This window comes from Paramormyrops kingsleyae, chromosome 2 (genome assembly GCF_048594095.1).
Source record: "Paramormyrops kingsleyae isolate MSU_618 chromosome 2, PKINGS_0.4, whole genome shotgun sequence".
In the NCBI taxonomy this organism is placed as follows: Eukaryota; Metazoa; Chordata; class Actinopteri; order Osteoglossiformes; family Mormyridae; genus Paramormyrops; species Paramormyrops kingsleyae.
The window spans coordinates 42,901,082-42,927,756 of record NC_132798.1 but is presented as its reverse complement, the minus strand read 5'-3'; the positions used below and the strand labels follow the sequence as shown (position 1 = coordinate 42,927,756).

The window sequence follows — 26,675 nt, the reverse complement described above, 5'->3', positions numbered from 1 at the left end:
ACCCTTGTTTATGTAGCTGTAGGATGGCCATAATATAGTTTCAATCCGATATCGATGTAATGCTTGTCTGTGATGATTGGTTAACATATTGATTGGTGTATTAATATAGCCGGAAAGTAATAAAACCCATTGCAATCAAGTATACAGTGCCTTATAAAAGTATTCAGTTATCATAATTTTACTCAATTACAAAGGATAGTTAAACGTTTTCCAAATGAGCATTTTATTGCATTTCCAAAGGCACTGTAACTTATTTCTGTGCCAACATTAAAATTAAATAAACTTATGATTTAATGTCGATATGAGATGACAAATTATTCACAAATGATACAGAGGTGCCACTCATTTCCACATACAGTAACTCATCACAATTGGGTGCCACTGTGCTTTTTAATGAAAAGCTGATAAAACTTAAAATGTGGTTCGGTCATGTGTGTAGTCTGTGTGTAGACAAGGAAACAGAGGCATAGTAGCTGTTATTTTTTTATTCCAAAGTCATCCAATTTGCTATTTTCCTTACATACCCACCCATTCACTCACTCACTCACTGACCCACTCATTCACCCCCCCCCCCCCCACCCATTCACACACCCAAGTCTTCCGTAAGGTGTTTGCAGAACTCGCTGCAGAACCCAGGCTATGTGAAGTTCCCCTCGTCTTCCACGCCCAATGTAGCCTATGGGACAATAAATAATAAGCAAGCATACTTAGTATCAAAACAGAGCAACAATGTTTTTCATTGCATACTTTCAAGAAAATATTCAGGACCTGACACACAATAAATTGTTCTGGTGACTTTCTTTTTGCAACCACTGACTTCAGCAACAATTGTCAACATTCTTACACAGTATGCATACCTGGTAAGCTGTTCTTATAAGTCTCTAGACAGTGCTGGCAGCATTCCAGGCGATACAATCGTCGGAATTGTGCTTGATAGGCCGCACTGTACAGTTTCCATGGGACTACACCTGTAGGTTTCAAATTTAAGAATGATTCATTAGAGTAAAATCCCTTGTTAATGGGAATACAAACATCCTAACTCAAAGGGTATTCAAATATCATAATATGTTTTATACCTACTGTCAAGCCACTGAAAATGCGCTCGGGCACGGAATGTTTCCCTTCCGACTAAGTCCCAAAAAAAGGTGACAAACAAGTGACAGCTTTAAAAAAGCTTTGTCACCCTCGAACAGGACTACTTCTAAAAGGATATCCTCCAGGACGTCGAGGGGGATCTGTGAAAGAAATCATACAAGCACGCAAATATTATTTTACAATAGTTCTGTAATATAACAAAAACAGACAAAAATAGCATGACTTCTACATTCCAACTCCAACTGCTTAAAATGAAGCTCATTGTTTTCACATTTTTGTAGGGTACAGCACAGTAAGCACAGAGAAAAAAAGAGAAAAACAGCAGGTTCAGCTGTAAGATCAGCTACATAAATACCTGTTCAATGGAGATGGAACCCATTCCTCCTCCTCTACCATCTGTGCTTTCAACACATTGAATTTTCCTAAAAGAAATTATATTGTCACAACTATTGTAAAACTATGACATATTGTAATGGTATCACATAGAGTTGACTCCACCTGAGGGCACAGGTGTAAAACAATTTGATCACGTTGGGCACCAGACCTGGAAAAAGGCAGTCATGATACTACCAGCTTGTCAGACTGAAAGGCTTATATGCATATGGGTCAGAACAATGCATCAGAGTGATAAATATTACAGCATCAACTTTGTAAGGTGTATCAATCCCCACTAGGGTTGTAACGGTATACCGGTATGGCGGTTTATTGTGATATTGACATGTACGATTATCATATCATGCACATTTGCCTATCCGCGGTTTGGAAAAAAAAAAAAGAAACCAGATCTCACCTGCGCTGCTGTGTATATGCAACTTCTTTCCGCTTTACTGCTTAGACTCCACCCATAAATGCACAGCGGCGAAAATGTCCGATAGTGGCTGCAAATTCTAATCTCTATTTCCCGCCGAAAAAAAAATTAAAATCTGCAGTATGGGAATATTTTGGGTATCCGAAAAATGATCGTGGGGTGGATATCCAGTTTGCAAGAAATGTGGACGAACAGTGGCCGCAAAAGGAGGAAATACGTCGAACATGTTCTCCCATATTCGCGAACACCATCCCTCCGTGAAGATAAAGGTAAGTTCCATTTATAACTTAAAGCCGTATTATTTCTGTGATGCAGAGGGAATCCCGGAATCCAGTCATGTAATTGGAGTCAATTACAGTATAATTCAGATGCCACGTAAAATGTCCAATTTGATAGATAGATGGATGAATAAATCAAAATATAGCTGTGCAGCAAATTAAATCGCGATGTGCGTCTGTGAATATACAGCGCAAAAAGGCTGCCGCTTGCTCATTAACCAACTACCCCCCCCCCCCCCCACACACACACACACACACACACACACACACACACACAGCGGCACAGATGATTATTTTGTCCTCCAGGTTCGTGTGCCGCCCCCCATAGAATCCCTCCCGGCGCCCTCCCAACTTCATCCCTTATCGTCTCCGCTCGCCCATCCTCTAGAAAAACGCTTTATTTAGATTATTTTTGTTTTCCTCCAAGTTCGTGTGCCGCCCCCCACGTGACATGAAAAAGTGCCGCCCCGGGCGGCTGCCCCGTTCGCCCATGCCTAAAACCGCCACTGCATGATGGTCATGGTTTTTAAAGCGTCTGCTGTCTCATTCACTATGTGAAGACGTGAACACATGAACATATCCAGAGCTACTCTCAAGAGAACACTTAATGATCATTTTATAATTTTATTTAAAAGAATAATCATCAAATACACTAACTGAAAACTCATAGGTGTTTAGTACAAGTGGACACATTCTCTCACCTCAGCGGTCAAGATTGAGCCCTGAAAATCTCAACATGCTTACATTTCTTCATCATAATCTGACCTGAAAAAAAGCAAAGAAATGCATGCTGCTATGATAATCTCAGGAAAATATTAACAAACATGACCCTGCACATATTGCTCTCCCATATATGCTGTTAAAGAGGAAGGACAGTTTGATTTATTCTTGTCTAATATAAAGAGAAATAACTTATTCCTTATTTTGTTCAAATGGGAGATGCGCAGCTTTATTTTATTTATTTTTCCCCCAAAAGTTAGACTCATACTTCCATAAGTTTTTTTTATTTTCATTAAAAAAAAGTTTGTTACAATAAACCATGTTCATCCAAAAACCATATCTCTTTTTATTCATTTAAGGGTCATTGTAGCTGATGATTATACTAATAATAATGATAGTTTAATACCGTATACCACGAAACCGTGATATTTTCTGAGACGATTATCATACCGTGAAAATCTCATACCGTTACAACCCTAATCCCCACCTTCAGATCAGATCACTAAGACCAATTAATCTGACTCCATTAAATTATGCTGCTGTCTGTAATAGGGTCAGTGGTGGCCTAATGGATAGGGAAGTGCACTTGTAATCGAAAGGTGCCACTGAAGTACCCTGAGCAAGGTACCACCCCCAAGCACTGCTCTCCTCTGCAATGTCATGGTGTCATATAGGTTAAATGCAGAGTACACATTTTGTTGTTGTGCACTGTGTGCTGTGGTGTGTCAATGACAACTAATCACTTCACTTATATGCCATGCACTACGAGGCATCACAGAAAATATTTAAAAAGTATGACACAAAAGGAATTGTATTACTGATTAATGAATAGTTTGTTTCCAAGTTATAAATAATATAATAACCGATACATTAGATGTTAAAAGTTATAACACCCATAAACAATGACAACTGTATTACATGAAATGGTTGCCAATTGTTAAATGGTTTCCAAATTTGCGACTAAGAGAGCCCATGCGGCAATCAATCAAATGAGTCAATCAATATATAAACAAACAAACAAATACGGAGGAACAAAACATAAAACATGCACCTCTGAGTCTCTGATTTCCGATCGGGCACTTGTGTGCTCCAGATGTGGTAGTCCCCAGCAGTCATCACTGCACACTGGTAGATCTCCTGTCATACATATCAGACCATGCATGAAAATATTAACCAAATAAGTGTTTCACCACATTTCTGTGATACTGAGCCATCTTATGAAGCATATAACACTTTCTTAGGGTGGCTGAAGGTTGGTATACATTTAGCTGCAGATCAAGTACCCACTGCAAACATACATAAGTATACATATTCTAAAAAACATGGATGTGTTAAGGTTTTTATTAAGTTGTACAACCAGGCCCTCAAAAAATATATATTGTCTTCATACCAGGGGATGCTGCAGTTGTCATACCATGAGCTGGTGCTGCTGTTGTTGTTTGTGCTTGTTCGGCTGGTGCTTCAGCTGGTGCTGCAAAAAAGCACATTTTAAACCAAATGATTTAGAATGAGTTAAATCGGTTGTACTGCATGCATTTCTCATCAACGCTATGCTGTCTAGCATTTCTGACAGATTTGTAAGTTATAGCTTTATGATCTTTCAAATTGCAAAATAAACATGAGGAATCACCTACAATTAAAAGACAAATATAACTTCACGGCACCGGACAGCAAAATTACATAAACATGACATAAACATGACATTACCACTAATAATTTAGAATGAGGGTGGAATACATACCCAAAACTGTCTGACCATTGGAATTTAACTGTATGTCCACTCCTTTGCCCAATCTCTTCTTCATGCTTTCTATGGTTCTTGAATTTCTAGCATTGTTGTAGTGACACAAAATATTTCGCATCAAAAAGACATGCGATGAGGGAGTCATCATGTTGAGAAAATGATTGTTTTTCCTCATTCCAGCAAAGAGCTGTTCAGCACACGGGCTGTTGATCCAACCACGTAACTCTGGGACCAGTTCCACCTTTCGCAAGACATCCCTGGCATCTTTTGAGTTTGCCTCATGAAATCTATCATAAAGAGCATAATGCTCAGACGATCCAGTTATAGGGTGGCCATTTTCATCAGGAACTGGCTTCTTGGTGACTAGCCATGGCAAGCTCACTTTTATCTGTCCAGTAGTGGCACATCTGATGTTATCTTCAGTAGGCTCAAGTAACCTACCCCCATGAGGTTTGAAGGGTAATGATTCTGGATCTCTTAGGTTGGTATGTGTTGCCAACCCTCTCGCAAAATCATATAATACAATGTTTGGAAAATGTTTCATCGACAATAAAAGGTCAGCAAAGTCCCGGGGGCTCTCAGCCCTTATGTTGAACTTAACACCATACACCACAGCACAAGGACAGGTGACCACAGCCCATCCACCTGTTTAAGGAAACTGTAAATCAGAGTGCAACCATTCCAAGTAATGAAACTAAGAACTGTCTGTAAAAACGGTCTCTCAGTAATAGAACACAACTTACCAGAAGCTCCCCAGATCTGTGAAAACACCTTATCATAACTCGCTCTGTTCTTCATTTCTTGTTGAAGTCTCGTTACCAGGTCCATCCGTGAGCCTTTGGGGTCTATGCCACACTGTCGGCACAGAGCACGCACAGCTTCCATCTATAATGAACATTAGTATAGTTGGTCTGGCGTGGTTCAAAAACACACATCTTTGACAAAACTGACAAAAATTGACTTAAGTTCAGTACCTTGAGCTTAAGAAGTTCATCAGTCAGTCGGTCCTCTGTGAGGTTAAACTCAGATTCCTCCTTTGCACTACAAGCAGAATACACTTCTTTGTATTCAGTGTTGAGTACAACATCCCTATCTCTTGTGTGAGGACCAATCCACGGAGCCCAACTATGGTAACTGGGATGGACGACAAATGGGTTTGACTTGTTGCCTTTAAATGATGTTAGAAAATATTATTAACATAACAGTACATTATTCCACGATAAACAAAGTAAATGCTAGAATACTGTCATCCCACCTAGAACATTGTGCGGACTGTACTTACTTGGGACCAACCCACGGCTGATCATTTCAAGGGAAACCATCTCCCAGAAATTTTCAACACTTACCTTTCCATCAAAAGTCTGAGATGGTTCCTCAATGCTGCTCACTAAGGAAAGCAAGACTTAAGTAAGCATGTTCCAAACAGTCATAGCTGGATATGTGGTGCTTGAAACAATGTAAGACTAAGAAAATGAATAAATGTGTTCACTTACCAGGCATGCTAAAAACGCCCTTCTCATGAAGGTCCATCACAACAGATACTGGATGATAACCACACGATACACAAGCATATGTGTAACCGAGGTCTGACAGTGCTTCAAAGCTTAAATAAGCCTGCAGGACCCTTTCCCTGGATGGATAGGTTTTACCAGAGGTCTTCTCCAACACATCCATGGCACTCCCTACTGCCTGATGAGTCTGTGAAATTGATGTATGACATTTAAAGGCTTTACAATATATTATTTTGATAAAGTATTCGTAATTGTTTTAAATGATTAAAACAACAGAACATGGTTCCTACCTGAAGTGTATTGCGTAGAAAATGGCACATGTATATGGACAGAAGTGTGTGGTCATCGAAATTGTGGACACCATCAGTCCACTCCTGGTATCGATATGCCATACCACACCTGTAGCACCATTTTCTGTACACTGAAATTCCTAATGGACACAAGCACCAGTAAATGTTACACATTTATCTTTCACCATTTTACACTGTGACATGTCTCTATACTTTGCACAGTACTAAAAGCCAGTGTATGAAATTATCTCAGTAAGCATACAAGTGTGAATTGCTGGGAAGGAGGCTAAGCTGCTGATAGTGGAAGTCATGGCTACACTGACATTTACAGTACATGTAGTGAGTAATGAAATGTTAAAATATCGATAATAAATATTTAAATAAAGAGAGAACATACCTTCTATGACATCAGTGATTGTTAGGATTTTAGCCTTAGATGTAATCAGCACAGGTTCGCTTAGAGGAGTGGGCTCTAAACATTCTGAGCAAAAGGTTTCTGATGGTATGAAGTGCACAGGGAAATGAATGGTCTTGACCACGTCTGAGGGGAAAATCGCAGGCAGTTTCTTCTTATGAAAAATGTATTGAACCATCCGCGACAGATTTTTGCCTTCAGGTGAGTATGGAGCTCCTTCTTCTAGGTCAAAACTTTCCATGTCAATTGGAAAATGTTCTGTGATGTTCTCCTCCACACTTCTGGTTTTTCTGAAGAGTGCCTGGTCTGTTTCAAATAAATGCCACTTGGCAACATATTTAGGTATGCATGACTGCCTTGGGTTCGCGCAAGGACAATGCCATGAAATGATTTTAGAATTGTACCTTACCACCACTCTGCCAAGCCGGCTGTAATAGGAGATAGTTGACTCGTATACAGAAATGTGCTTTTTGTAGGGGGGTCCACACACAGTCACCAGACAGGACAACGGGACTCCTGCATCATTTGCTTCTCTCTGACGTACCAAACACCTTTCCTTTTTGTCTTCCCCAAACCACTTGTCATGTACCATCACCTGCAAAACATCCTCTGTAAGTGATGGAGTGTCCATTCTGGCTGGAGGGCAGTACACGAGGGACTGAATGTGGTGGCACTCAAATGGACGAAGGTTTGACCTCTCTGCAAACTCTGCATTAATTCTGCAGATATCCAGCTCACACATTGTTTTTTGTTCAGGACCCCATGTCCTTTTAATGACACGTACTGGTGTGCTGGGTGCTATAAAAGACTTTGCTACTGCAAACACTCCATTTGTGTAATCAACACACTGAGCACTGAGGTGGTTCTGTGCCGTAATGTCCATTTTGATGGGAGTGTGACGTCTTCGAAGATGTATCCGTAGGTTCCGTCTATTAAGGATTAGGCCACAGCTAGTACACTTCACTGTTTTCTGCTTTCTTTGGGTGAGGGGGTGGTAGTGCTGGTGCTGCTGAGGAGCCAGGATCAGAGGAACATGAAGAAAGTGAGGGGTGGAGGATGGGGACTGGGGGAGGGGGACATGCAGCTTCAGAAGCAGTAAAGGAGGGAGCAGGAGAGGCGGGAGGTGACTGATGCGCTTCCGTTGTGGTTGGCTTGGTTTCACTGATGCATTGGGATACATGATGTTTAAACTGGTCTTTGCGTATTATTGTTTGGCTGCAATAAAGACAATGAAAGTGTCCTGTGGGTCTGCAATAATTGTTGCATTTGCTGATGAAGAAACCTGCAAGACGGCAACATGAAGACCAAAGCTATCAACAGAAAAGAAAGGTATACACAGAACGGGACTGGGGGAGTGAGGTCAGGAGTAGCTGATCAGAAAGTTACAGTGTCAAACAAAACACAAACATAGGTAAATTAGCTTACCAATATTCACATGACTTCAGGGACTCCCACTAAGGAACTCCACATCATTTTGTCTATCTTGATTGTAAGAAGTGCATTCTACATTTAAGCATGTGTATGTTTTAAAACCACCAAAATCAATAGACCAATAAACATCATTAGGAATTACCTCTATGCTGTACTGCATGTCTCACGTGGCTCTGAATGTGTGTTGTAAATTTGAATTGTTGGTCAGTTGCATAAGTGCAGCATGGGCATCTGAACACACCGTCTAGGCAAAACCTTGTTGCATCAGGACTGGCCTGTAAATGCGTTGGATGCTTTAAAACATAAACAATAAAACATTGTGTAAACTTACTGTTACTCTGAGGTGCACGCTCATTCTAACAACATAACATGCATGCAGAAGTAATGCAGCTTGTAAGGTTATCAGGCTGTGATATCGATAAAATATCTTATAGAGCATTCATATCATCAGCATTAACTTGAGTATCCTGAGCATCATAATATAGCCTAAACATCTGCATAATTAACAATCATAATATACTATTTTTACATAAATACCATTGAGGTTGTTGGTGTAATTTAATAATATATCGGTCACATACTCCATAACTCTTAATAAAACAATTCGGTCATCATAATCAGAAAAACTCAAAAGCACCTGTCGTAGTCTGTTTTCTACATATGCATTTGTGATAAATATTTTGCAATATTGTCATATAATTTTTAGGACATAAGGCCCAGACCTGCGGTCCCTGAAACAAAAGAGAAACAACCTAGCAGCAAAACGTACCGTCTGCGTTTTCTAGTGTTACGCCCTAAAACAAAACATATATACATGATTTATTTATTCAAATTTCATTTTAGTCTATTCAATGTGTTACCCTTCTCATGTTCTGAATCTAAGGGCATTTCAAGTCCGGAAATTTTAACTAGAGACACAATATTTAAGTAGAGGCATACCCAATTTCATTTTAGTCTATTCAATGTGTTACCCTTCTCATGTTCTGAATCTAAGGGCATTTCAAGTCCGGAAATTTTAACTAGAGACACAATATTTAAGTAGAGGCATACCCAAGCGAAACAAGAGAAAGTGTGAAACAAGCACAACTACTTTAGCCCAAGTTTTTAAAAATGAGAAAAAGCCGTAATCAGTTTAACAGTTTTATTTCAATGTCAAAGAGAAAAAAAAACACTTCACCAAAGGCGAAGATCCATCCATAGCGGCTCTGGGTCCCGTCAGCGTAGCACAAAGCTAGCGTGATCTAGGCTGCCATTATCCAAGGAGCAGGGCCAGGCGCGTGCCACCCGTTTGAACAATGCGGGCGAAATAACTGCCTTATGGGATGCGAAGCTTGCGCATGCGCAGTGACGCAGACGCGCCTTTCAAAATGGCGGCGGCAGCAACACACGCGAAAGATCGATCTCCTGTATTTTCTTAGTTTTATTCTAAACAAGATGCCCCGATTTCATTTAAATACATTTAATAGCTGTAGGAACTAGTGAGCGGTATTTAGCAACATGCTATGTTAGAATAATGCCATCAAACGTGTCTGTTAAGCATATCACAGCGGACATACACGGAGGAAACATGGGGTAGAATCAAACAGGCCACAGGCTTTGAGATAGGCTGGCTCCCCAAGCTATTGCCCCCATTTAGCCCGAATGTCATAGACCTCTCCCCCCCCCCACATCCTGACAAAGATGTATTTAGTTGTATTTTGTTATCAGGGTGATCGTCCGTTCGCAGGCCACTTTGGCCATGTGGTGTAGTCATAAACCGTCGCGGATGTTTACCCGAAACCGGGGCATCAAACAAAGAATAAGGATTCCTTAGACAACCCATTTCAAAATATGGCAGCAACAAACGGAGTGCCCAGTTATTTCAAATAAACCATGACCTTTTTTTAAAGTATTGAAGCACTTTTCTACCAATGTGAATAATAAACATTTTAGACAAAAAAAATCAACGAATAACGCTGGTAATTCGTTGTCAAAATGAGCGTACGGCATTAGCCCAGAAGAGGGGTGGCAATTTGCATATGTGAAAGCCTATGTGAATGAGACACAGGTCCAAAACTTTTAACTAGAGACACAATATTTAAGTAGAGGCATACCCAAGCGAAACAAGAGAAAGTGTGAAACAAGCACAACTACTTTAGCCCAAGTTTTTAAAAATGAGAAAAAGCCGTAATCAGTTTAACAGTTTTATTTCAATGTCAAAGAGAAAAAAAAACACTTCACCAAAGGCGAAGATCCATCCATAGCGGCTCTGGGTCCCGTCAGCGTAGCACAAAGCTAGCGTAATCTAGGCTGCCATTATCCAAGGAGCAGGGCCAGGCGCGTGCCACCCGTTTGAACAATGCGGGCGAAATAACTGCCTTATGGGATGCGAAGCTTGCGCATGCGCAGTGACGCAGACGCGCCTTTCAAAATGGCGGCGGCAGCAACACACGCGAAAGATCGATCTCCTGTATTTTCTTAGTTTTATTCTAAACAAGATGCCCCGATTTCATTTAAATACATTTAATAGCTGTAGGAACTAGTGAGCGGTATTTAGCAACATGCTATGTTAGAATAATGCCATCAAACGTGTCTGTTAAGCATATCACAGCGGACATACACGGAGGAAACATGGGGTAGAATCAAACAGGCCACAGGCTTTGAGATAGGCTGGCTCCCCAAGCTATTGCCCCCATTTAGCCCGAATGTCATAGACCTCTCCCCCCCCCCACATCCTGACAAAGATGTATTTAGTTGTATTTTGTTATCAGGGTGATCGTCCGTTCGCAGGCCACTTTGGCCATGTGGTGTAGTCATAAACCGTCGCGGATGTTTACCCGAAACCGGGGCATCAAACAATGAATAAGGATTCCTTAGACAACCCATTTCAAAATATGGCAGCAACAAACGGAGTGCCCAGTTATTTCAAATAAACCATGACCTTTTTTTAAAGTATTGAAGCACTTTTCTACCAATGTGAATAATAAACATTTTAGACAAAAAAAATCAACGAATAACGCTGGTAATTCGTTGTCAAAATGAGCGTACGGCATTAGCCCAGAAGAGGGGTGGCAATTTGCATATGTGAAAGCCTATGTGAATGAGACACAGGTCCAAAACTTTTAACTAGAGACACAATATTTAAGTAGAGGCATACCCAAGCGAAACAAGAGAAAGTGTGAAACAAGCACAACTACTTTAGCCCAAGTTTTTAAAAATGAGAAAAAGCCGTAATCAGTTTAACAGTTTTATTTCAATGTCAAAGAGAAAAAAAAACACTTCACCAAAGGCGAAGATCCATCCATAGCGGCTCTGGGTCCCGTCAGCGTAGCACAAAGCTAGCGTGATCTAGGCTGCCATTATCCAAGGAGCAGGGCCAGGCGCGTGCCACCCGTTTGAACAATGCGGGCGAAATAACTGCCTTATGGGATGCGAAGCTTGCGCATGCGCAGTGACGCAGACGCGCCTTTCAAAATGGCGGCGGCAGCAACACACGCGAAAGATCGATCTCCTGTATTTTCTTAGTTTTATTCTAAACAAGATGCCCCGATTTCATTTAAATACATTTAATAGCTGTAGGAACTAGTGAGCGGTATTTAGCAACATGCTATGTTAGAATAATGCCATCAAACGTGTCTGTTAAGCATATCACAGCGGACATACACGGAGGAAACATGGGGTAGAATCAAACAGGCCACAGGCTTTGAGATAGGCTGGCTCCCCAAGCTATTGCCCCCATTTAGCCCGAATGTCATAGACCTCTCCCCCCCCCCACATCCTGACAAAGATGTATTTAGTTGTATTTTGTTATCAGGGTGATCGTCCGTTCGCAGGCCACTTTGGCCATGTGGTGTAGTCATAAACCGTCGCGGATGTTTACCCGAAACCGGGGCATCAAACAAAGAATAAGGATTCCTTAGACAACCCATTTCAAAATATGGCAGCAACAAACGGAGTGCCCAGTTATTTCAAATAAACCATGACCTTTTTTTTAAAGTATTGAAGCACTTTTCTACCAATGTGAATAATAAACATTTTAGACAAAAAAAATCAACGAATAACGCTGGTAATTCGTTGTCAAAATGAGCGTACGGCATTAGCCCAGAAGAGGGGTGGCAATTTGCATATGTGAAAGCCTATGTGAATGAGACACAGGTCCAAAACTTTTAACTAGAGACACAATATTTAAGTAGAGGCATACCCAAGCGAAACAAGAGAAAGTGTGAAACAAGCACAACTACTTTAGCCCAAGTTTTTAAAAATGAGAAAAAGCCGTAATCAGTTTAACAGTTTTATTTCAATGTCAAAGAGAAAAAAAAACACTTCACCAAAGGCGAAGATCCATCCATAGCGGCTCTGGGTCCCGTCAGTGTAGCACAAAGCTAGCGTGATCTAGGCTGCCATTATCCAAGGAGCAGGGCCAGGCGCGTGCCACCCGTTTGAACAATGCGGGCGAAATAACTGCCTTATGGGATGCGAAGCTTGCGCATGCGCAGTGACGCAGACGCGCCTTTCAAAATGGCGGCGGCAGCAACACACGCGAAAGATCGATCTCCTGTATTTTCTTAGTTTTATTCTAAACAAGATGCCCCGATTTCATTTAAATACATTTAATAGCTGTAGGAACTAGTGAGCGGTATTTAGCAACATGCTATGTTAGAATAATGCCATCAAACGTGTCTGTTAAGCATATCACAGCGGACATACACGGAGGAAACATGGGGTAGAATCAAACAGGCCACAGGCTTTGAGATAGGCTGGCTCCCCAAGCTATTGCCCCCATTTAGCCCGAATGTCATAGACCTCCCCCCCCCCCCCCACATCCTGACAAAGATGTATTTAGTTGTATTTTGTTATCAGGGTGATCGTCCGTTCGCAGGCCACTTTGGCCATGTGGTGTAGTCATAAACCATCGCGGATGTTTACCCGAAACCGGGGCATCAAACAAAGAATAAGGATTCCTTAGACAACCCATTTCAAAATATGGCAGCAACAAACGGAGTGCCCAGTTATTTCAAATAAACCATGACCTTTTTTTAAAGTATTGAAGCACTTTTCTACCAATGTGAATAATAAACATTTTAGACAAAAAAAATCAACGAATAACGCTGGTAATTCGTTGTCAAAATGAGCGTACGGCATTAGCCCAGAAGAGGGGTGGCAATTTGCATATGTGAAAGCCTATGTGAATGAGACACAGGTCCAAAACTTTTAACTAGAGACACAATATTTAAGTAGAGGCATACCCAAGCGAAACAAGAGAAAGTGTGAAACAAGCACAACTACTTTAGCCCAAGTTTTTAAAAATGAGAAAAAGCCGTAATCAGTTTAACAGTTTTATTTCAATGTCAAAGAGAAAAAAAAACACTTCACCAAAGGCGAAGATCCATCCATAGCGGCTCTGGGTCCCGTCAGCGTAGCACAAAGCTAGCGTGATCTAGGCTGCCATTATCCAAGGAGCAGGGCCAGGCGCGTGCCACCCGTTTGAACAATGCGGGCGAAATAACTGCCTTATGGGATGCGAAGCTTGCGCATGCGCAGTGACGCAGACGCGCCTTTCAAAATGGCGGCGGCAGCAACACACGCGAAAGATCGATCTCCTGTATTTTCTTAGTTTTATTCTAAACAAGATGCCCCGATTTCATTTAAATACATTTAATAGCTGTAGGAACTAGTGAGCGGTATTTAGCAACATGCTATGTTAGAATAATGCCATCAAACGTGTCTGTTAAGCATATCACAGCGGACATACACGGAGGAAACATGGGGTAGAATCAAACAGGCCACAGGCTTTGAGATAGGCTGGCTCCCCAAGCTATTGCCCCCATTTAGCCCGAATGTCATAGACCTCTCCCCCCCCCCACATCCTGACAAAGATGTATTTAGTTGTATTTTGTTATCAGGGTGATCGTCCGTTCGCAGGCCACTTTGGCCATGTGGTGTAGTCATAAACCGTCGCGGATGTTTACCCGAAACCGGGGCATCAAACAAAGAATAAGGATTCCTTAGACAACCCATTTCAAAATATGGCAGCAACAAACGGAGTGCCCAGTTATTTCAAATAAACCATGACCTTTTTTTTAAAGTATTGAAGCACTTTTCTACCAATGTGAATAATAAACATTTTAGACAAAAAAAATCAACGAATAACGCTGGTAATTCGTTGTCAAAATGAGCGTACAGCATTAGCCCAGAAGAGGGGTGGCAATTTGCATATGTGAAAGCCTATGTGAATGAGACACAGGTCCCAAACTTTTAACTAGAGACACAATATTTAAGTAGAGGCATACCCAAGCGAAACAAGAGAAAGTGTGAAACAAGCACAACTATTTTAGCGGTGAGGGTAAAATGCGGACCGTTTACAAACAGCGGATTCCGTGTTTAATAGTGTTGAGGCAATGTTTTCTAGCCATTTAAGAAAGGCAGCAAAGGTTTTTTTTTATACCTTTAAACATTAACAAAAACCGCTAATGTCTTTTCTTTAAAATTTTCAAGTCTATTTCTGTCTGGTTTTTCGCGATAAGTTGCGTGAACGCCTGAGTTAGTGTGTTTTTGGGGCTTGGATACACATCGAGGTCCTGACAGAAATAATTATGTCTGCTTTCACAAACCTAAAGTTAAACTTTAAAGCCCATCGGCGTGTGTGTGTGTGTGTGTGTGTGTGCTTGTGCACATGAGCACAAGCACATGGTTCAATGTAACTGTAGCAGCTTATTCCATTCATTCATTGTGCACATACACACATACACTCACCTAAAGGATTATTAGGAACACCATACTAATATGGTGTTTGACCCCCTTTCGCCTTCAGAACTGCCTTAATTCTACGTGGCATTGATTCAACAAGGTGCTGAAAGCATTCTTTAGAAATGTTGGCCCATATTGATAGGATAGCATCTTGCAGTTGATGGAGATTTGTGGGATGCACATCCAGGGCACGAAGCTCCCGTTCCAACACATCCCGAAGATGCTCTATTGGGTTGAGATCTGGTGACTGTTGGGGCCATTGTAGTACAGTGAACTCACTGTCATGTTCAAGAAATCAATTTGAAATGATTCGAGCTTTGTGACATGGTGCATTATCCTGCTGGAAGTAGCCATCAGAGGATGGGTACATGGTGGTCATAAAGGGATGGACATGGTCAGAAACAATGCTCAGGTAGGCCGTGGCATTTAAACGATGCCCAATTGGCACTAAGGGGCCTAAAGTGTGCCAAGAAAACATCCCCCACACCATTACACCACCACCAGCAGCCTGCACAGTGGTAACAAGGCATGATGGATCCATGTTCTCATTCTGTTTACGCCAAATTCTGACTCTACCATTTGAATGTCTCAACAGAAATCGAGACTCATCAGACCAGGCAACATTTTTCCAGTCTTCAACTGTCCAATTTTGGTGAGCTCGTGCAAATTGTAGCCTCTTTTTCCTATTTGTAGTGGAGATGAGTGGTACCCGGTGGGGTCTTCTGCTGTTGTAGCCCATCCGCCTCAAGGTTGTGCGTGTTGTGGCTTCACAAATGCTTTGCTGCATACCTCGGTTGTAACGAGTGGTTATTTCAGCCAAAGTTGCTCTTCTATCAGCTTGAATCAGTCGGACCATTCTCCTCTGACCTCTAGCATCAACAAGGCATTTTCGCCCAACGGGACTGCCGCATACTGGATGTTTTTCCCTTTGCACACCATTCTTTGTAAACCCTAGAAATGGTTGTGCGTGAAAATCCCAGTAACTGAGCAGATTGTGAAATACTCAGACCGGCCCGTCTGGCACCAACAACTATGCCACGCTCAAAATTGCTTAAATCACCTTTCTTTCCCATTCTGACATTCAGTTTGGAGTTCAGGAGATTGTCTTGACCAGGACCACACCCCTAAATGCATTGAAGCAACTGCCATGTGATTGGTTGATTAGATAATTGCATTAATGAGAAATTGAACAGGTGTTCCTAATAATCCTTTAGGTGAGCATATATGCTATGTCTAGATCTCCTGGGGAAATCAAGAGTGTTGCCCACAAACATTGTTCAGCTTTTGGCCTAACATGGTCCTTGCGTGTTTTAAAGTTGCGTGAAGTGGAGTGAGGAGCATTCTGAACATCAAACTATTTTAAGATAAATTGTCTGTAACAGGAAATTTAGTTTCTCAATTTATTTCTTATATATTATTTTGTTAATTATTGAGTTCAAAGTTTTGTAGTAAATGGTGATATTGTCATCAATTTGGTGATAATGCGAGCCAAACATTTCTCGAAAATGACATTTGCATACAGTAAGTAAAACATTCTGAAATCATATTTCTATTTTATTCTGCTGCTGCTTACATGTTTACATCTCTGTCTCTCTCGCTCTCTCTCTCCAGGACAGTGAAAGTAGGACTATTTACCCTTGTTTATGTAGCTGTAGGATGGCCATAATATAGTTTCAATCCGATATCGATGTAATGCTTGTCTGTGATGATTGGTTAACATATTGATTGGTGTATTAATATAGCCGGAAAGTAATAAAACCCATTGCAATCAAGTATACAGTGCCTTATAAAAGTATTCAGTTATCATAATTTTACTCAATTACAAAGGATAGTTAAACGTTTTCCAAATGAGCATTTTATTGCATTTCCAAAGGCACTGTAACTTATTTCTGTGCCAACATTAAAATTAAATAAACTTATGATTTAATGTCGATATGAGATGACAAATTATTCACAAATGATACAGAGGTGCCACTCATTTCCACATACAGTAACTCATCACAATTGGGTGCCACTGTGCTTTTTAATGAAAAGCTGATAAAACTTAAAATGTGGTTCGGTCATGTGTGTAGTCTGTGTGTAGACAAGGAAACAGAGGCATAGTAGCTGTTATTTTTTTATTCCAAAGTCATCCAATTTGCTATTTTCCTTACATACCCACCCATTCACTCACTCACTCACTGACCCACCCACCCATTCACATACCCAAGTCTTCCGTAAGGTGTTTGCAGAACTCGCTGCAGAACCCAGGCTGTGTGAAGTTCCCCTCGTCTTCCACGCCCAATGTAGCCTATGGGACAATAAATAATAAGCAAGCATACTTAGTATCAAAACAGAGCAACAATGTTTTTCATTGCATACTTTCAAGAAAATATTCAGGACCTGACACACAATAAATTGTTCTGGTGACTTTCTTTTTGCAACCACTGACTTCAGCAACAATTGTCAACATTCTTACACAGTATGCATACCTGGTAAGCTGTTCTTATAAGTCTCTAGACAGTGCTGGCAGCATTCCAGGCGATACAATCGTCGGAATTGTGCTTGATAGGCCGCACTGTACAGTTTCCATGGGACTACACCTGTAGGTTTCAAATTTAAGAATGATTCATTAGAGTAAAATCCCTTGTTAATGGGAATACAAACATCCTAACTCAAAGGGTATTCAAATATCATAATATGTTTTATACCTACTGTCAAGCCACTGAAAATGCGCTCGGGCACGGAATGTTTCCCTTCCGACTAAGTCCCAAAAAAAGGTGACAAACAAGTGACAGCTTTAAAAAAGCTTTGTCACCCTCGAACAGGACTACTTCTAAAAGGATATCCTCCAGGACGTCGAGGGGGATCTGTGAAAGAAATCATACAAGCACGCAAATATTATTTTACAATAGTTCTGTAATATAACAAAAACAGACAAAAATAGCATGACTTCTACATTCCAACTCCAACTGCTTAAAATGAAGCTCATTGTTTTCACATTTTTGTAGGGTACAGCACAGTAAGCACAGAGAAAAAAAGAGAAAAACAGCAGGTTCAGCTGTAAGATCAGCTACATAAATACCTGTTCAATGGAGATGGAACCCATTCCTCCTCCTCTACCATCTGTGCTTTCAACACATTGAATTTTCCTAAAAGAAATTATATTGTCACAACTATTGTAAAACTATGACATATTGTAATGGTATCACATAGAGTTGACTCCACCTGAGGGCACAGGTGTAAAACAATTTGATCACGTTGGGCACCAGACCTGGAAAAAGGCAGTCATGATACTACCAGCTTGTCAGACTGAAAGGCTTATATGCATATGGGTCAGAACAATGCATCAGAGTGATAAATATTACAGCATCAACTTTGTAAGGTGTATCAATCCCCACTAGGGTTGTAACGGTATACCGGTATGGCGGTTTATTGTGATATTGACATGTACGATTATCATATCATGCACATTTGCCTATCCGCGGTTTGGAAAAAAAAAAAAGAAACCAGATCTCACCTGCGCTGCTGTGTATATGCAACTTCTTTCCGCTTTACTGCTTAGACTCCACCCATAAATGCACAGCGGCGAAAATGTCCGATAGTGGCTGCAAATTCTAATCTCTATTTCCCGCCGAAAAAAAAATTAAAATCTGCAGTATGGGAATATTTTGGGTATCCGAAAAATGATCGTGGGGTGGATATCCAGTTTGCAAGAAATGTGGACGAACAGTGGCCGCAAAAGGAGGAAATACGTCGAACATGTTCTCCCATATTCGCGAACACCATCCCTCCGTGAAGATAAAGGTAAGTTCCATTTATAACTTAAAGCCGTATTATTTCTGTGATGCAGAGGGAATCCCGGAATCCAGTCATGTAATTGGAGTCAATTACAGTATAATTCAGATGCCACGTAAAATGTCCAATTTGATAGATAGATGGATGAATAAATCAAAATATAGCTGTGCAGCAAATTAAATCGCGATGTGCGTCTGTGAATATACAGCGCAAAAAGGCTGCCGCTTGCTCATTAACCAACTACCCCCCCCCCCCCCCCCACACACACACACACACACACACACACACACACACACACACACACACACACACACACACACACACACACACACACAGCGGCACAGATGATTATTTTGTCCTCCAGGTTCGTGTGCCGCCCCCCATAGAATCCCTCCCGGCGCCCTCCCAACTTCATCCCTTATCGTCTCCGCTCGCCCATCCTCTAGAAAAACGCTTTATTTAGATTATTTTTGTTTTCCTCCAAGTTCGTGTGCCGCCCCCCACGTGACATGAAAAAGTGCCGCCCCGGGCGGCTGCCCCGTTCGCCCATGCCTAAAACCGCCACTGCATGATGGTCATGGTTTTTAAAGCGTCTGCTGTCTCATTCACTATGTGAAGACGTGAACACATGAACATATCCAGAGCTACTCTCAAGAGAACACTTAATGATCATTTTATAATTTTATTTAAAAGAATAATCATCAAATACACTAACTGAAAACTCATAGGTGTTTAGTACAAGTGGACACATTCTCTCACCTCAGCGGTCAAGATTGAGCCCTGAAAATCTCAACATGCTTACATTTCTTCATCATAATCTGACCTGAAAAAAAGCAAAGAAATGCATGCTGCTATGATAATCTCAGGAAAATATTAACAAACATGACCCTGCACATATTGCTCTCCCATATATGCTGTTAAAGAGGAAGGACAGTTTGATTTATTCTTGTCTAATATAAAGAGAAATAACTTATTCCTTATTTTGTTCAAATGGGAGATGCGCAGCTTTATTTTATTTATTTTTCCCCCAAAAGTTAGACTCATACTTCCATAAGTTTTTTTTATTTTCATTAAAAAAAAGTTTGTTACAATAAACCATGTTCATCCAAAAACCATATCTCTTTTTATTCATTTAAGGGTCATTGTAGCTGATGATTATACTAATAATAATGATAGTTTAATACCGTATACCACGAAACCGTGATATTTTCTGAGACGATTATCATACCGTGAAAATCTCATACCGTTACAACCCTAATCCCCACCTTCAGATCAGATCACTAAGACCAATTAATCTGACTCCATTAAATTATGCTGCTGTCTGTAATAGGGTCAGTGGTGGCCTAATGGATAGGGAAGTGCACTTGTAATCGAAAGGTGCCACTGAAGTACCCTGAGCAAGGTACCACCCCCAAGCACTGCTCTCCTCTGCAATGTCATGGTGTCATATAGGTTAAATGCAGAGTACACATTTTGTTGTTGTGCACTGTGTGCTGTGGTGTGTCAATGACAACTAATCACTTCACTTATATGCCATGCACTACGAGGCATCACAGAAAATATTTAAAAAGTATGACACAAAAGGAATTCTATTACTGATTAATGAATAGTTTGTTTCCAAGTTATAAATAATATAATAACCGATACATTAGATGTTAAAAGTTATAACACCCATAAACAATGACAACTGTATTACATGAAATGGTTGCCAATTGTTAAATGGTTTCCAAATTTGCGACTAAGAGAGCCCATGCGGCAATCAATCAAATGAGTCAATCAATATATAAACAAACAAACAAATACGGAGGAACAAAACATAAAACATGCACCTCTGAGTCTCTGATTTCCGATCGGGCACTTGTGTGCTCCAGATGTGGTAGTCCCCAGCAGTCATCACTGCACACTGGTAGATCTCCTGTCATACATATCAGACCATGCATGAAAATATTAACCAAATAAGTGTTTCACCACATTTCTGTGATACTGAGCCATCTTATGAAGCATATAACACTTTCTTAGGGTGGCTGAAGGTTGGTATACATTTAGCTGCAGATCAAGTACCCACTGCAAACATACATAAGTATACATATTCTAAAAAACATGGATGTGTTAAGGTTTTTATTAAGTTGTACAACCAGGCCCTCAAAAAATATATATTGTCTTCATACCAGGGGATGCTGCAGTTGTCATACCATGAGCTGGTGCTGCTGTTGTTGTTTGTGCTTGTTCGGCTGGTGCTTCAGCTGGTGCTGCAAAAAAGCACATTTTAAACCAAATGATTTAGAATGAGTTAAATCGGTTGTACTGCATGCATTTCTCATCAACGCTATGCTGTCTAGCATTTCTGACAGATTTGTAAGTTATAGCTTTATGATCTTTCAAATTGCAAAATAAACATGAGGAATCACCTACAATTAAAAGACAAATATAACTTCACGGCACCGGACAGCAAAATTACATAAACATGACATAAACATGACATTACCACTAATAATTTAGAATGAGGGTGGAATACATACCCAAAACTGTCTGACCATTGGAATTTAACTGTATGTCCACTCCTTTGCCCAATCTCTTCTTCATGCTTTCTATGGTTCTTGAATTTCTAGCATTGTTGTAGTGACACAAAATATTTCGCATCAAAAAGACATGCGATGAGGGAGTCATCATGTTGAGAAAATGATTGTTTTTCCTCATTCCAGCAAAGAGCTGTTCAGCACACGGGCTGTTGATCCAACCACGTAACTCTGGGACCAGTTCCACCTTTCGCAAGACATCCCTGGCATCTTTTGAGTTTGCCTCATGAAATCTATCATAAAGAGCATAATGCTCAGACGATCCAGTTATAGGGTGGCCATTTTCATCAGGAACTGGCTTCTTGGTGACTAGCCATGGCAAGCTCACTTTTATCTGTCCAGTAGTGGCACATCTGATGTTATCTTCAGTAGGCTCAAGTAACCTACCCCCATGAGGTTTGAAGGGTAATGATTCTGGATCTCTTAGGTTGGTATGTGTTGCCAACCCTCTCGCAAAATCATATAATACAATGTTTGGAAAATGTTTCATCGACAATAAAAGGTCAGCAAAGTCCCGGGGGCTCTCAGCCCTTATGTTGAACTTAACACCATACACCACAGCACAAGGACAGGTGACCACAGCCCATCCACCTGTTTAAGGAAACTGTAAATCAGAGTGCAACCATTCCAAGTAATGAAACTAAGAACTGTCTGTAAAAACGGTCTCTCAGTAATAGAACACAACTTACCAGAAGCTCCCCAGATCTGTGAAAACACCTTATCATAACTCGCTCTGTTCTTCATTTCTTGTTGAAGTCTCGTTACCAGGTCCATCCGTGAGCCTTTGGGGTCTATGCCACACTGTCGGCACAGAGCACGCACAGCTTCCATCTATAATGAACATTAGTATAGTTGGTCTGGCGTGGTTCAAAAACACACATCTTTGACAAAACTGACAAAAATTGACTTAAGTTCAGTACCTTGAGCTTAAGAAGTTCATCAGTCAGTCGGTCCTCTGTGAGGTTAAACTCAGATTCCTCCTTTGCACTACAAGCAGAATACACTTCTTTGTATTCAGTGTTGAGTACAACATCCCTATCTCTTGTGTGAGGACCAATCCACGGAGCCCAACTATGGTAACTGGGATGGACGACAAATGGGTTTGACTTGTTGCCTTTAAATGATGTTAGAAAATATTATTAACATAACAGTACATTATTCCACGATAAACAAAGTAAATGCTAGAATACTGTCATCCCACCTAGAACATTGTGCGGACTGTACTTACTTGGGACCAACCCACGGCTGATCATTTCAAGGGAAACCATCTCCCAGAAATTTTCAACACTTACCTTTCCATCAAAAGTCTGAGATGGTTCCTCAATGCTGCTCACTAAGGAAAGCAAGACTTAAGTAAGCATGTTCCAAACAGTCATAGCTGGATATGTGGTGCTTGAAACAATGTAAGACTAAGAAAATGAATAAATGTGTTCACTTACCAGGCATGCTAAAAACGCCCTTCTCATGAAGGTCCATCACAACAGATACTGGATGATAACCACACGATACACAAGCATATGTGTAACCGAGGTCTGACAGTGCTTCAAAGCTTAAATAAGCCTGCAGGACCCTTTCCCTGGATGGATAGGTTTTACCAGAGGTCTTCTCCAACACATCCATGGCACTCCCTACTGCCTGATGAGTCTGTGAAATTGATGTATGACATTTAAAGGCTTTACAATATATTATTTTGATAAAGTATTCGTAATTGTTTTAAATGATTAAAACAACAGAACATGGTTCCTACCTGAAGTGTATTGCGTAGAAAATGGCACATGTATATGGACAGAAGTGTGTGGTCATCGAAATTGTGGACACCATCAGTCCACTCCTGGTATCGATATGCCATACCACACCTGTAGCACCATTTTCTGTACACTGAAATTCCTAATGGACACAAGCACCAGTAAATGTTACACATTTATCTTTCACCATTTTACACTGTGACATGTCTCTATACTTTGCACAGTACTAAAAGCCAGTGTATGAAATTATCTCAGTAAGCATACAAGTGTGAATTGCTGGGAAGGAGGCTAAGCTGCTGATAGTGGAAGTCATGGCTACACTGACATTTACAGTACATGTAGTGAGTAATGAAATGTTAAAATATCGATAATAAATATTTAAATAAAGAGAGAACATACCTTCTATGACATCAGTGATTGTTAGGATTTTAGCCTTAGATGTAATCAGCACAGGTTCGCTTAGAGGAGTGGGCTCTAAACATTCTGAGCAAAAGGTTTCTGATGGTATGAAGTGCACAGGGAAATGAATGGTCTTGACCACGTCTGAGGGGAAAATCGCAGGCAGTTTCTTCTTATGAAAAATGTATTGAACCATCCGCGACAGATTTTTGCCTTCAGGTGAGTATGGAGCTCCTTCTTCTAGGTCAAAACTTTCCATGTCAATTGGAAAATGTTCTGTGATGTTCTCCTCCACACTTCTGGTTTTTCTGAAGAGTGCCTGGTCTGTTTCAAATAAATGCCACTTGGCAACATATTTAGGTATGCATGACTGCCTTGGGTTCGCGCAAGGACAATGCCATGAAATGATTTTAGAATTGTACCTTACCACCACTCTGCCAAGCCGGCTGTAATAGGAGATAGTTGACTCGTATACAGAAATGTGCTTTTTGTAGGGGGGTCCACACACAGTCACCAGACAGGACAACGGGACTCCTGCATCATTTGCTTCTCTCTGACGTACCAAACACCTTTCCTTTTTGTCTTCCCCAAACCACTTGTCATGTACCATCACCTGCAAAACATCCTCTGTAAGTGATGGAGTGTCCATTCTGGCTGGAGGGCAGTACACGAGGGACTGAATGTGGTGGCACTCAAATGGACGAAGGTTTGACCTCTCTGCAAACTCTGCATTAATTCTGCAGATATCCAGCTCACACATTGTTTTTTGTTCAGGACCCCATGTCCTTTTAATGACACGTACTGGTGTGCTGGGTGCTATAAAAGACTTTGCTACTGCAAACACTCCATTTGTGTAATCAACACACTGAGCACTGAGGTGGTTCTGTGCCGTAATGTCCATTTTGATGGGAGTGTGACGTCTTCGAAGATGTATCCGTAGGTTCCGTCTATTAAGGATTAGGCCACAGCTAGTACACTTCACTGTTTTCTGCTTTCTTTGGGTGAGAGGGTGGTAGTGCTGGTGCTGCTGAGGAGCCAGGATCAGAGGAACATGAAGAAAGTGAGGGGTGGAGGATGGGGACTGGGGGAGGGGGACATGCAGCTTCAGAAGCAGTAAAGGAGGGAGCAGGAGAGGCGGGAGGTGACTGATGCGCTTCCGTTGTGGTTGGCTTGGTTTCACTGATGCATTGGGATACATGATGTTTAAACTGGTCTTTGCGTATTATTGTTTGGCTGCAATAAAGACAATGAAAGTGTCCTGTGGGTCTGCAATAATTGTTGCATTTGCTGATGAAGAAACCTGCAAGACGGCAACATGAAGACCAAAGCTATCAACAGAAAAGAAAGGTATACACAGAACGGGACTGGGGGAGTGAGGTCAGGAGTAGCTGATCAGAAAGTTACAGTGTCAAACAAAACACAAACATAGGTAAATTAGCTTACCAATATTCACATGACTTCAGGGACTCCCACTAAGGAACTCCACATCATTTTGTCTATCTTGATTGTAAGAAGTGCATTCTACATTTAAGCATGTGTATGTTTTAAAACCACCAAAATCAATAGACCAATAAACATCATTAGGAATTACCTCTATGCTGTACTGCATGTCTCACGTGGCTCTGAATGTGTGTTGTAAATTTGAATTGTTGGTCAGTTGCATAAGTGCAGCATGGGCATCTGAACACACCGTCTAGGCAAAACCTTGTTGCATCAGGACTGGCCTGTAAATGCGTTGGATGCTTTAAAACATAAACAATAAAACATTGTGTAAACTTACTGTTACTCTGAGGTGCACGCTCATTCTAACAACATAACATGCATGCAGAAGTAATGCAGCTTGTAAGGTTATCAGGCTGTGATATCGATAAAATATCTTATAGAGCATTCATATCATCAGCATTAACTTGAGTATCCTGAGCATCATAATATAGCCTAAACATCTGCATAATTAACAATCATAATATACTATTTTTACATAAATACCATTGAGGTTGTTGGTGTAATTTAATAATATATCGGTCACATACTCCATAACTCTTAATAAAACAATTCGGTCATCATAATCAGAAAAACTCAAAAGCACCTGTCGTAGTCTGTTTTCTACATATGCATTTGTGATAAATATTTTGCAATATTGTCATATAATTTTTAGGACATAAGGCCCAGACCTGCGGTCCCTGAAACAAAAGAGAAACAACCTAGCAGCAAAACGTACCGTCTGCGTTTTCTAGTGTTACGCCCTAAAACAAAACATATATACATGATTTATTTATTCAAATTTCATTTTAGTCTATTCAATGTGTTACCCTTCTCATGTTCTGAATCTAAGGGCATTTCAAGTCCGGAAATTTTAACTAGAGACACAATATTTAAGTAGAGGCATACCCAATTTCATTTTAGTCTATTCAATGTGTTACCCTTCTCATGTTCTGAATCTAAGGGCATTTCAAGTCCGGAAATTTTAACTAGAGACACAATATTTAAGTAGAGGCATACCCAAGCGAAACAAGAGAAAGTGTGAAACAAGCACAACTACTTTAGCCCAAGTTTTTAAAAATGAGAAAAAGCCGTAATCAGTTTAACAGTTTTATTTCAATGTCAAAGAGAAAAAAAAACACTTCACCAAAGGCGAAGATCCATCCATAGCGGCTCTGGGTCCCGTCAGCGTAGCACAAAGCTAGCGTGATCTAGGCTGCCATTATCCAAGGAGCAGGGCCAGGCGCGTGCCACCCGTTTGAACAATGCGGGCGAAATAACTGCCTTATGGGATGCGAAGCTTGCGCATGCGCAGTGACGCAGACGCGCCTTTCAAAATGGCGGCGGCAGCAACACACGCGAAAGATCGATCTCCTGTATTTTCTTAGTTTTATTCTAAACAAGATGCCCCGATTTCATTTAAATACATTTAATAGCTGTAGGAACTAGTGAGCGGTATTTAGCAACATGCTATGTTAGAATAATGCCATCAAACGTGTCTGTTAAGCATATCACAGCGGACATACACGGAGGAAACATGGGGTAGAATCAAACAGGCCACAGGCTTTGAGATAGGCTGGCTCCCCAAGCTATTGCCCCCATTTAGCCCGAATGTCATAGACCTCTCCCCCCCCCCACATCCTGACAAAGATGTATTTAGTTGTATTTTGTTATCAGGGTG

The 26,675-nt window shown here is 40.9% G+C and overlaps 4 protein-coding genes across 4 annotated transcripts; all 4 read right to left on the bottom strand.

The window, feature by feature from the left end:
• Positions 1–586: 586 nt before the first annotated feature.
• On the bottom strand, positions 587–5,832 carry LOC140587747 (uncharacterized; the record flags this gene model as incomplete). The annotated part of the gene is made up of 10 exons (XM_072709274.1): positions 587–676; positions 858–968; positions 1,081–1,235; positions 1,451–1,517; positions 2,883–2,946; positions 3,953–4,038; positions 4,292–4,372; positions 4,643–5,290; positions 5,389–5,530; positions 5,620–5,832. Coding segments are annotated over 6 exons (1,182 nt in total), but the record flags the coding sequence as incomplete, so codon positions are not given.
• Positions 5,705–7,816, bottom strand: LOC140587746 (uncharacterized; the record flags this gene model as incomplete). The annotated part of the gene is made up of 4 exons (XM_072709273.1): positions 5,705–6,032; positions 6,139–6,343; positions 6,447–6,586; positions 6,844–7,816. Coding segments are annotated over 4 exons (1,470 nt in total), but the record flags the coding sequence as incomplete, so codon positions are not given.
• A 9,316-nt stretch (positions 7,817–17,132) lies between these two features.
• On the bottom strand, positions 17,133–22,504 carry LOC140587745 (uncharacterized; the record flags this gene model as incomplete). The annotated part of the gene is made up of 10 exons (XM_072709272.1): positions 17,133–17,308; positions 17,490–17,600; positions 17,713–17,867; positions 18,083–18,149; positions 19,555–19,618; positions 20,625–20,710; positions 20,964–21,044; positions 21,315–21,962; positions 22,061–22,202; positions 22,292–22,504. Coding segments are annotated over 6 exons (1,182 nt in total), but the record flags the coding sequence as incomplete, so codon positions are not given.
• LOC140587744 (uncharacterized) lies at positions 22,377–24,560 on the bottom strand (the record flags this gene model as incomplete). Its single annotated transcript, XM_072709271.1, has 4 exons — positions 22,377–22,704; positions 22,811–23,015; positions 23,119–23,258; positions 23,516–24,560. Coding segments are annotated over 4 exons (1,542 nt in total), but the record flags the coding sequence as incomplete, so codon positions are not given.
• Between the last annotated feature and the right edge of the window lie 2,115 nt (positions 24,561–26,675).